At 38.2% G+C, this 12,327-nt stretch overlaps 1 protein-coding gene across 5 annotated transcripts; it reads left to right on the top strand.

The window, feature by feature from the left end:
• The first annotated feature begins 614 nt into the window (after positions 1-614).
• Taf6 (TBP-associated factor 6) lies at positions 615-8,869 on the top strand. Of its 5 annotated transcripts, none has more exons than XM_073987052.1 (6): positions 615-795; positions 1,459-2,366; positions 2,428-2,873; positions 3,120-3,305; positions 8,097-8,436; positions 8,648-8,869. In XM_073987052.1, exons 2-6 carry the CDS (start codon positions 1,491-1,493, stop codon positions 8,732-8,734), a joined length of 1,935 nt encoding a protein of 644 aa, XP_073843153.1. In that variant the 5' UTR covers positions 615-795; positions 1,459-1,490; the 3' UTR covers positions 8,735-8,869. The 5 variants fall into 5 exon arrangements, with proteins under 5 accessions (XP_073843153.1, XP_073843154.1, XP_073843155.1 ...); XM_073987053.1 differs by having other exon boundaries at positions 717-951; XM_073987054.1 differs by having other exon boundaries at positions 734-789.
• The last annotated feature ends 3,458 nt before the right edge of the window (positions 8,870-12,327 follow it).

Genomic DNA, 12,327 nt, shown 5'->3' with positions numbered 1-12,327 from the left:
ATACCAAAACTGTATGTTTGACGAACTTTCGTTTTAAGTTCTCGTTTATAAGTTTCACGTCCATAAACGCTAAAATATATTTTGAAGGTTTGCGTACGCGTACATAAAATTTATTAATGTATATGCTCTGTTCCAGAACCTGCAAGAAGCTATTAATTTTTACTGCGATAACAGTTTTCCTTTACAGCTTCGTTCCCAAATTTTTTAATAGTAAAACTCGTAAAAGAGAGAACTGTAAAAAAATTGTTCTCACACAAACATTTTTTTGAAATAGTTCGGGAACGGAAAAATGGAAAATACGTCAAAAAAACTGGAACAATTGTCAAAGTTTTTTACACGCTCAAATTTGTCGAGTAAAAAGTTTTTAAAGAGATCGTATCGTATAAAAATTGTAAAAACTTTTTAGTTTTGGAACAAAGCTAACATAAACAATGCTTCTTCTTATTAGTGCCAAACCTAGGTTTGGCCCTTAAGGTAAAAGTATCAATTGTTGACAACCTGTTGACAAAGTGTTGATTTTGTCGTATAATAGTAAAAATTAGTTGATTTTTGCAATTCTGGAAAAGACCACATGTTAATGGTAACAAAGTGGTGACATGTCCCCATGCTTCCTACAGGGCTGGTATAGCACTTTGTGCTATCAATCCTATGAGAAGAAGAAGTTTTTTTTTTGTTATTTTCGTCTTATTGTCAAATTCGATCTATAGATCCTTTCTATTGAAAGATTTGTTTTGATTTACATCTTTATCCGAAATACACTTAACGCACTAGGAGATATCTCTCAACCAGGTTTTCGTGAGTTTTATAAAAGCCCTGTTCCTTTACGTTCAAGAATCTTCAAGTTTTACAACTTTTTACTCGAAAAGCGTTCCTTTACTTCAGACACAATACAATTCATATGGGAGCAGTTTTCAACTTTTACTACTATTGCCGGTTTTACCATTTTCAGAAGTAAAGGAACAGACCAAACGTTTTTGTTTTATTCGTATATGACGGAACGCCATATCTGTAGTGGAATTCTGTAACTCATTTTTCGAGTTACCGACAAATGTCGGTAAAATTAAAAAACTATTAATTTGGGAAATTAACGAAATATATCGGTAACTTAACAACTAAAATAAAGCTGTCGCTAACTCATACCGATAGAAACAGTGTTGTCAACATTTATTGGTACTTTTTATTCATAATTTTGAGTTTTAATTTTACCGATTTTTGTCGGTAACTCAAAAAATGAGTTACAGAATTCCACTACAGTTATACTATTTGTATTGTCGATGTATTTATATGTTTAATTTGCTGGTTTCATGAACCGGTGTGCTGTCTTGGAATCATTCTGAATACACCCTGGCTGTCTGAATCCTTCCTCTCGAAGTAAAGGAGGAGATTCGCTTTATAGTCCAAAAAAGTTATTTTTTGAGCCTTTGTAATCTGTTCATTGTGTATTTCTTTACCACATAGATTTCCTATATTTATAAAATTTCCAAACCAAAATGAGCTCTGCAGCATCCACATCCGTTGGAGATATGATGTATGGGACTACATTATCGGCCGAGTCAATGAAAGTTATTGCGGAGAGTATTGGCGTTGGATCACTACCGGATGATGCCGCCAAGGAATTGGCTGAAGATGTCTCGATTAAAATCAAACGCATTGTTCAAGACGCCGCGAAATTTATGCATCATTCGAAGCGAGAAAAGTTGATAATGAGTGATATCGATCATGCCCTAAAAGTTCGTAACATAGAACCACAATATGGATTTACATCCAACGATTTTATACCATTCCGCTTCGCGTCCGGCGGAGGTAGGGAATTGCATTTCAATGAGGAGAAAGAAATGGATTTAACAGAAATTGTCCAGGGCAATGTAGCTAAAATTCCATTGGATATTACGTTACGCACGCACTGGTTGGCTGTAGATGGTATACAACCTACAATACCTGAAAATCCTCCACCCCTTTCCAAAGATCATCAAGCATTGGATTCAGTAAATCCGGTAATAAAACTTGAACAAGGAGTTACAAAGGATACAGCTGGTAAGCCGGCAACGGGTAAAATTCATAAACTAAAGAATGTTGAAACGGTCCACGTCAAACAATTGGCCACCCATGAGCTATCGGTTGAACAACAGCTGTATTATAAAGAAATTACTGAAGCTTGCGTGGGTTCTGATGAACCACGTCGTGGTGAAGCTCTCCAGTCGTTGTCTTCAGATCCTGGTCTTCACGAGATGTTACCACGTATGTGTACCTTTATTGCTGAAGGTGTTAAGGTTAATGTGGTGCAAAATAATTTGGCCCTGCTAATCTATTTGATGCGTATGGTTAAGGCTATGCTGGATAATCCTTCGCTGTATTTGGAGAAATATGTAAGTTGAAATGTTAAAGTATTCTAAATGTTCGACAAATTAACTTTGTTTCATTTTGCAGCTCCATGAGCTTATACCCTCGGTCACCACTTGTATTGTTTCGAAACAATTGTGTATGCGTCCAGAATTGGACAACCATTGGGCACTGCGTGACTTTGCCTCCCGTTTGATGGCTCAAATTTGTAAGACCTTCAATACTTCCACCAACAACTTGCAGACACGTGTAACACGCATCTTTAGCAAAGCTTTACAAAACGATAAGACCCATTTGTCATCACTCTATGGTTCCATTGCTGGCCTATCGGAATTGGGTGCGGAGGTTATAAAAGTATTTATCATACCCCGCCTCAAATTCATTTCAGAACGCATTGAAAGTCATTTGCTGGGCTCATCACAAAGTAACACAGATAAAACAGCGGCAGGTCATATAAGGGCTATGCTGCAAAAAGTTTGCCCACCAATTCTAAAGCAGATTCGCTCACCACCCGATTACGCTGAGGAATATAAGTATGTAAATGGGATTAATATGAGTTGAGGGACACCAATCAGATGGCTGTGACATCAAACATAAATAGATCTCATTATACTCAATTGCGAGGTCCTAATTCCGGTGATATTGGTCCCTGAAATTCCGTTAAATTCTATGAAGATAATTCAAAATCAAAGCAATCCATTTGGTGCCCTTTACCTTCGGTTTCGTTTTCTGTCTCCTTTTTACTTTTTGTTTTTATCAGATTATGGTTTTCTTTTTAGGAATGATTTTGGTTTTCTTGGCCCCTCTTTGTGTCAAGCTGTTGTTAAGGCCCGCAACACACCATCTTCCACGGTAACAATCACCGGTTCTAGTGCAATATCTAGTGGAACAATTACATCGGCAGCCCAAACTGCCACCACAATTGGCAGACCTCAAGTGACACAGATTACACCACAGAGACAACCGTAAGTATTTGATTCCATTATCCTTGAGAATAGATATTTATAACTTTAGATAGTATGTCAAAAAACCCCTTCGTTTAAAAAGGGAGCGCCATTTTTTTTGATAAAGAGAGTACAATTTATTTCAGAAATGGAGCACCCTTTCTTCCCGAAAAGGTCTATAGAAACAACCTTTCTTTCAGAAAAAGTCTACAGAAGCGCCCTTTCTTTCAGAGGGGGTCTATAGAATCACCCTTTCTTTCAGAAGGGGTCTATAGAATCACCTTTTCTTTTATAAAGGGCCTATAGATGAATCCTTTATTTCAGAAAGGGTCTATAGAATCGCCCTTTCTTTATAAAGGGTCTATGGAAGCACTTTCTTTCAGAAAGTTTCTATAGAAGCACCCATTCTTTCAGAAAATGTCTACAGAAACACCCATTCTTTCAGAAAGGGTCTAAAGAAGCAACCTTTCTTTCCGAAAGGTTATATAGAAGCACCCTTTCTTTCCGAAAGGGTATATAGAAGCACCCTTTCTTTGAGAAAGGGTCTATAGAAACAACCTTTCTTTCAGAGAAGGTCTATAGAAGCACCCTTTCTTTCAGAGAGGGTCTATAGAAGCACCCTTTCTTTTATAAAGGGTCTATAGATGCACCCTCTCTTTCAGAAAGGGTCTATAGAAGCACCCATTCTTTCAGAAAGGGTCTATAGAAGCACCCTTTCTTTCAAAAGGTTTCTATAGAATCACCCTTTCTTTTATAAGGGTCTATAGAAGCACCCTTTCTTTTATAAAGGGTCTATAGAAGCACCCTTTCTTTCAGAATGGGACTACAGAAGCACCCTTTCGTTCAGAAATGGAAGGCTAGTTATATAGGTGTCAAGATACTCAAAATCGGCCAAATATGCATATTGGAGACATATCATAATCAGAACCATTACCATTTTGAAAAGTAAAGGAACAGACCAACTGTTTGTTTTCCAACCCTGTTCAAAACACTTTTATATTTTTGTTCTATGTCAGTGCAATATTTGTCATTTAATAAATTAAAATTGAAATATAAATTTCCCAAAAGGAAAAAAATCGTGGTTTTTTCTCCCGGTTTTCGCACAGTTTGTGATAAAAAATTGTTGGCCTATCTCCATTAAAAAGAAAAATCTGTGGTAAGTTCGAAAATAAAACATACATTGTTAAATCGTTTTTTTCTGAATATCAATCATATTTTCCGTTAATAGGTAAGCACTTCAAGTGGTACTCCAATATTTCTCAGGATTCTAAATGACATACGAAACATGGATTTCAGAAAGGGACTATAGAAGCACCCTTTCTTTCAGAAAGGGACTATAGAAGCACCCTTTCTTTCAGAAAGGGACTATAGAAGCACCCTTTCTTTCAGAAAGGGACTATAGAAGCACCCTTTCTTTCAGAAAGGGACTATAGAAGCACCCTTTCTTTCAGAAAGCGACTATAGAAGCACCCTTTCTTTCAGAAAGCGACTATAGAAGCACCATTTCTTTCAGAAAGGGACTATAGAAGCACCCTTTCTTTCAGAAAGCGACTATAGAAGCACCATTTCTTTCAGAAAGGGACTATAGAAGCACCCTTTCTTTCAGAAAGGGACTATAGAAGCATCCTTTCTTTCAGTAAGGGACTATAGAAGCACCCTTTCTTTCAGAAAGGGACTATAGAAGCACCCTTTCTTTCAGAAAGGGACTATAGAAGCACCCTTTCTTTCAGAAAGGGACTATAGAAGCACCCTTTCTTTCAGAAAGGGACTATAGAAGCACCCTTTCTTTCAGAAAGGGACTATAGAAGCACCCTTTCTTTCAGAAAGGGACTATAGAAGCACCCTTTCTTTCAGAAAGGGACTATAGAAGCACCCTTTCTTTCAGAAAGGGACTATAGAAGCACCCTTTCTTTCAGAAAGGGACTATAGAAGCACCCTTTCTTTCAGAAAGGGACTATAGAAGTACCCTTTCTTTCAGAAAGGGACTATAGAAGCACCCTTTCTTTCAGAAAGGGACTATAGAAGCACCCTTTCTTTCAGAAAGAGACTATTGAAGCACCCTTTCTTTCAGAAAGAGACTATTGAAGCACCCTTTGTTTCAGAAAGAGACTATTGAAGCACCCTTTGTTTCAGAAAGAGACTATTGAAGCACCCTTTCTTTCAGAAAGAGACTATTGAAGCACCCTTTCTTTCAGAAAGAGACTATTGAAGCATCCTTTCTTTCAGAAAGAGACTATTGAAACACCCTTTCTTTCAGAAAGAGACTATTGAAGCACCCTTTGTTTCAGAAAGAGACTATTGAAGCACCCTTTCTTTCAGAAAGAGACTATTGAAGCACCCTTTCTTTCAGAAAGAGACTATTGAAGCACCATTTCTTTCAGAAAGAGACTAATGAAGCACCCTTTGTTTCAGAAAGAGACTATTGAAGCACCCTTTCTTTCAGAAAGAGACTATTGAAGCACCCTTTCCTTCAGAAAGAGACTAATGAAGCACCGTTTCTTTCAGAAAGAGACTATTGAAGCACCCTTTCTTTCAGAAAGGGACTATAGAAGCACCCTTTCTTTCAGAAAGGGACTATAGAAGCACCCTTTCTTTCAGAAAGGGACAATAGAAGCACCCTTTCTTTCAGAAAGGGACTATAGAAGCACCCTTTCTTTCAGAAAGGGACTATAGAAGCACCCTTTCTTTTAGAAAGGGACTATAGAAGCACCCTATCTTTCAGAAAGGGACTATTGAAGCACCCTTTCTTTCAGAAAGAGACTAATGAAGCACCCTTTCTTTCAGAAAGAGACTATTGAAGCATCCTTTCTTTCAGAAAGAGACTATTGAAACACCCTTTCTTTCAGAAAGAGACTATTGAAGCACCCTTTGTTTCAGAAAGAGACTATTGAAGCACCCTTTCTTTCAGAAAGAGACTATTGAAGCACCCTTTCTTTCAGAAAGAGACTATTAAAGCACCCTTTCTTTCAGAAAGAGACTATTGAAGCACGCTTTCTTTCAGAAAGAGACTATTGAAGCACGCTTTCTTTCAGAAAGAGACTATTGAAGCACCCTTTCTATCAGAAAGAGACTATTGTAGCAGTCTTTCTTTCAGAAAGAGACTATTGAAGCAGTCTTTCTTTCAGAAAGAGACTATTGAAGCACCCTTTCTTTCAGAAAGAGACTATTGAAGCACCCTTTCTTTCAGAAGAGACTATTGAAGCATCCTTTCTTTCAGAAAGAGACTATTGAAGCACGCTTTCTTTCAGAAAGAGACTATTGAAGCACGCTTTCTTTCAGAAAGAGACTATTGAAGCACCCTTTCTATCAGAAAGAGACTATTGAAGCAGCCTTTCTTTCAGAAAGAGACTATTGAAGCACCCTTTCATTCAGAGGGGTATATAGAAGCACCCTTTCATTCAGAGGGGTATATAGAAGCACCCTTTCTTTCAGAAAGAGACTATTGAAGCACCCTTTCTTTCAGAAAGAGACTATTGAAGCACCCTTTCTTTCAGAAAGAGACTATTGAAGCACCCTTTTAGGGATACTCAGTAAAATGCAATAATCGGTTTTTCGATTATACGGTTTTCGTAAAAAACTAAAAACTCGATTTTCGGTTAGTCGATTATTTGAGAGTGTACTAAAAATCGAGTTTCGATTATTCGTTAACCGCGGAAAACCGATCATAATCGATATATAATCGACCATTTTCGTTGATGCAATCTGTGATGTACATATGTACAAAAAAGTACCGTCCATTACGCGGTTTTAGCTCACCCAATAGCCAACTACGACTAATAGTCGTCCACGATTAATAGTCGACTACGAATAATAATAGACTACGACTAATGGTCGACTACCAATAATAGTTGACTCCGACTTTCGAAAGTCGATTAAGAATAATCGGTTATACGGTTTTCGCACAGTCAATAGTCGACTACGATTTTTAGAGATTTTACGGCTAATAACCGATTAATCGATTAACCGAAATCGGATTTACGTATCCCTACACCCTTTCTTTCAGAAAGAGACTATTGAAGCACCCTTTCTTTCAGAAAGAGACTATTGAAGCAGCCTTTCTTTCAGAAAGCACTAAAGAAGCACCCTTTCTTTCAGAAGGGTATATAGAAGCAAACTTTCTTTCAGAAGGGGTATAGAAGCACCCTATCTTTGAGAAAGGGATTACAGACGCACCCTTTCTTTCAGAAAGAGACTATTGAAGTTCCCACTTTTTTCAGAAAGAGACTAATGACGTACCCTTTCTTTCAGAAAGAGGCTATTGAAGTACCCTTTCTTTCAGAGACTATTGAAGTACCATTTACTTCAGAAAAGGACTATAGAAGCACCCTTTCTTTCAGAAAGAGACTATAGAAACACCCTCTCTTTCAGAAAGCAACTATTGAAGCACTCTTTCTAGAAACATCCTTTCAGAAAGAAAGGGTCTTGACAAGCGCACTTTCTTTCAGATATGGTCTCGAAAAGCACCCTATATGCTAATACATGCCGAGATATTGGCCGCGTTGGATATTTCAAGCAAATATTTAGGCCCACTTGTTTCAATATTTTCCCACTAACAAACACATTAGTCAAACTATTTTTAAATTTTATCAACAATGTTCAATCAAGCGTCAAGTATCATTTTTCCTCATAATGTTTAATCATTGGAAATAATACGATAAGAGGCAAATATTACCTAACATATGGTTTTCCCACAATAGATTAAAGATAAGTTCCATTAGAATCATTACACTTGACCTCAAAAAGCAACCACACGAACATAAGTTGTTCTTGCTTTCAAAATGTTGTTTTGTTTTTGCTTTTCATTATTTGCAGAAGTCCTGTCATCACTACCATACCTCAGTTGCGAGGCATACAACAACCTCAACAGCAACCACAAACCCCACAGCCACAAAAATTCGTTATTGTACAGGCTCAGCAACAAATTCCATCGCAACAACAACAACAGCAGCAACAACAATCTACACAATTAGCAAGTAATTCATCTGCAAATGGTGGCAACAGCAGCGGCACAATGACAATTGGTGGGTCAGTTGGTGTCGGTGGAAATGGTTCAATGGCTGCCACAACAAGTGTGGCCAGTAGCCTTTTTAGTACCGTAGGCAATACGGTTGTTATTGGCAGTAGCAATAGTCTACTAAACAGAAGTGAAAGGGTAAGTGGTTGGTGACGAATATTCCAAAACAATTTGCAAATCGCTCTGTATATCGTATTGTTTACCAAGTGCTGCCTCCTTGTATCTCATTGGTATAAGAGGCACATGAACAGCTTATCATCTGAGCGGATTACTAATTTATGATTTCCGTTTGCCACTTTACTCATCCGTTTGTTGTTTTTATTTGTCTCATTTTCTGTTTCCTTTTCAGACATCTGTTGATTCAAATAATATTATAATTGAAACGGAAGAAATCCGTGCCCCACCGGAATTAGATGACCTATCACATTTGGAGTGAAATAAATAAAACGACAGGATACTGCAACACTATCCTGTCGCCTATTTTCGTATTTAGATTTTAAGTATTTCTATTAAGCTGCTGCTGCTATGAGAAGAAGTCAATAAACTGAAAATTATTCTTTAGCCGAACAAAGCAAATATTAATGGAAAACAAGTTACCAATAACATTTTATTGTCTCTTTGTCTAAGGGCAAAACAAAAAAGTAATCACAAGTGTTATTAGAGCTCCACCACAACTCTTCCATTGTATTGCATGTCACTCGCCGCTCTTTGTTTGGATGTCACTGTTAGCTTTAGCACGCAACAACAACGCATGTGCTGTTTAAAAAGTGAGTAAATATCGATTTTTCATCCTCACACATACACACACTACTACAACTAACTTAACCTAATACAAAACTTCATTTAATAACACTTGGACCCTGACTAAATGAGGGAAGGATAACCACAATGAAGATGTGGAGCTTTTATGAATATCACTGTTACTTGAAACCAAATACCTTAAACATCCAGTTTTGAAAAATTCCGTATCTATTCGAATATTACTATAAACTAAAGTCGACACCTCTCTCTGGAATTTAAACTGAAGATCCTTGAAGACGATAAAAGAAGGTAAGAACATTTACATTTAAAGAATTTACATTTAAGAACATTTAGCATGTTTTAAACATACAGCTCTGTAGTGCGATTCTCTAACACATTTTTTGAGTTACCGACAAAAAATCGGTAAAATTAAAATGCTTATAAATTCGGTAATTAACGATATTTTTCGGTAAGTTAGTCGTAAAGTTCTATCGATAGCAACAGTGTTGTCAGATTTTATTTTAACTATTCATTCATAATTTTGCGTTTTAATTTTACCGACATTTGTCGTTAACTCAAAAAATGAGTTAGAGTATCGCACTGCCGATGCCTTTCCGAATAAAAGGGTGCTTCTATAGACTCTTTCTGAAAGAGTGGGTGCTTCTGTAGAAGAAAGGGAGCTCCTATAGGGATTTTCTATAAAAATGAAGCTTCTAATGCCCTTCGTAAAAGAAAAGAAGCTTCTATAGGCCCTTTCTAAAAGAAACTGAGCATCTATAGACAGACCCTTTCTAAAAGAAAGGGAGCTTTTATAGACCCTCTTTAAATGAAAGAGAGGTTCTGTAGGCCCTTTCTGAACGAAAGGTTGCTTCTATATACAGTCGAACTGCTCTGTAACAAACTTCCCAAAAACGAGCTTCCCTACAACGCATGGTAGAACAATATAAGGTAACAGCAATACCCAGCTGACTGAACTGGTCTGTAATGTTAGTGTCAATTTACGTACGACATTGTTGGTCTGTTCCAGTACTGCAAGAATCTACAAATTTTTACGATTTTTTTCGATAACATAAAGGAAAAAATTTTATCGTAGTAAAAAAAGTAGCTTCTTGCAGGTTCTGGAACAGAGCATGGGAAAGTTTTTTCTATTTTCGATATACATATATTAAGGATATACATAAATCTTTTGAGGAAAAAAATATATCATTTAGAAAAAAACAATTTCCATAAAGACCTTTTCATATCGACGGCATGTAACCCCCTCCAAGTCTGAACAACGTGCCGCACACTATAACTCCGCTTATAGAGGCGGTACATTCACATCGCATGTCATCGAAAGTGATAGAGAAAATTATATCTCACATGCATGGCGAGAAAAATATGCATTAATAGCTTAGCAAAGACATGCCAACTCCAATCGTTTCTCAAGATAAACTAAAACTAGATACTACTGACAAAATGGCTGAGATGAGACCTTTTTCAAAAGTTCTTTCAACAAATTTTTGTCAGTATGGTTAACAATTATGATTATGGTATGGTTATATTAATGAGGTGACGTAGGGGATGGAAGATACCAAGAAACGGTCCTGACCGGTTTTAACATGGCAAAGCCCAGGATTTATCTTGGTCCCACTTTCATCTCAAGTGGACACTGACCTCCCCGTGGTGTCACCTGGGGAACTGCCTTTAACACCCGTTAAAGGTAGTGAGCTAACATGTGCCGCGCGTTCTCCCATAAGAACGTTAAAAACTTGGGTTTGGGCGTCGGGTTAGTAACCCTCCCTTAGACAGCATACTATGAAAAAACGAAAGAAAAGAAAAACAACCCCCTCCAAAGTTGACGAACCCCGCAAACGTTTTAAGGACCATGATCTGCGAATCTGCACCTGGAATGTTCGCACTCTTTATAGAGAAGGTGCAGTCTTCGCATTGGCAGACGTACTTGAAAAGTAGAAGGCCGATGTTACTGCCATACAGGAAATACGATGGATTGGGAAAGGCGTCACAACAACACCTAAAGGTGATGCACTGTATTATAGCTGCCATGAGTTTGGTTGCGGATTTGTAGTGAGTCGGAGACTAAAAATCTGGTATCCGGCTTCACCCCAGCTGCAATTCGAATAAAAGCTAAATTCTTCAACATCAGCTTTATTTGCGCTCATGCTCCCACTGAAGAAAAGGACGAACAGACCAAAGATATATTTTACGAGCGCTTAGAAGAAACATACGACCGTTGCCCTGCCCATGACATTAAAATCATTCTAGGCGATTTTAATGCCAAAGTTGGAAAGGAGAATATCTTTGGCCCAACAGTCGGGAAATTCAGTCTCCACAGTGAAACATCTGACAATGGTATGAGGCTGATAAACTTTGCAGCTGCAAAAAACATGGTAGTTAGCAGTACCTGATTTAATCATCTCGATATTCATAAGGGCACCTGGCTGTCTCCAGATCAAAGAACAAGTAATCAAATTGATCATGTTGTGATAGATAGAAGTTCCGAGGCGCAAACATTGATTCGGACCACTACCTTGTTGCAGCAATGGTACGTACCCGTCTAAACGTTGCAAATAAAGCACGACCAGACACAACGCGGAAGTTGGACATCGATAGGCTGCAAACACAACAGATAGCCACAGCATATTCCACTCAACTAGCCCAATTCCTTAACGCGAGCACTCATTGTCCCGATAACATAACAACACAATGGCACATCCTCCTGTAGATACCAGCAAGGTAATCTGGTAACATATACAGATAGCGTGCTCAGGATATGGAAGGAACATTTCTCCAATCTGCTGGTATCCAATAGTAGCGAAGACGATGATACCACATATCCAATCCCAGAAGATGATATAGAATGTATACCGCCCGGCCAAGATGAGGTAAAAACAGCAATCGACCGGCTGAAGAATAATAAGGCAGCAGGGGCCGATGGCTTACCAGCCGAGCTGTTTAAAACCGGAGGCGACGCGCTGATAAGGTGTATGCACCAGCTAGTTAGCACCATCTGGCAGGAAGAACGCGTACACGACGATTGAAACCTGAGCATCCTGTGTCCCGTCCACAAGAAAGGAGATAAGACTGTATGCTCCAACTATAGGGGCATAAGTCTTCTCCCTATTGCCTTTAAGATAGTGTCAGGGATATTGTGCGAATGACTAAAGCCAATGGTCAACGAAATAATTGGACCATACCAATGTGGCTTTAGACCTGGCAAGTCCACCATGGACCAGATATTTACCCTGCGGCAAGTCCTGGAAAAGTCCCAAGAGATGCAGATCGACA

This window comes from Musca autumnalis, unplaced genomic scaffold (genome assembly GCF_047663935.1).
Source record: "Musca autumnalis isolate F117 unplaced genomic scaffold, ASM4766393v1 scaffold_4, whole genome shotgun sequence".
In the NCBI taxonomy this organism is placed as follows: Eukaryota; Metazoa; Arthropoda; class Insecta; order Diptera; family Muscidae; genus Musca; species Musca autumnalis.
Note: the sequence above shows the minus strand (reverse complement) of the source record. Positions and strands in the feature narration are given on the sequence as shown.

Coding starts and splice junctions, on each gene's coding strand:
- Taf6 (XM_073987052.1), top strand. CDS start 1,491: ATGAGCTCTGCAGCATCCACATCCGTTGGAGATATGATGTATGGGACT. Junction 2,874..3,119: donor GATTACGCTGAGGAATATAA/GTATGTAAATGG, acceptor TTTTCTTTTTAG/GAATGATTTTGGTTTTCTTG. Junction 3,306..8,096: donor ATTACACCACAGAGACAACC/GTAAGTATTTGA, acceptor CATTATTTGCAG/AAGTCCTGTCATCACTACCA.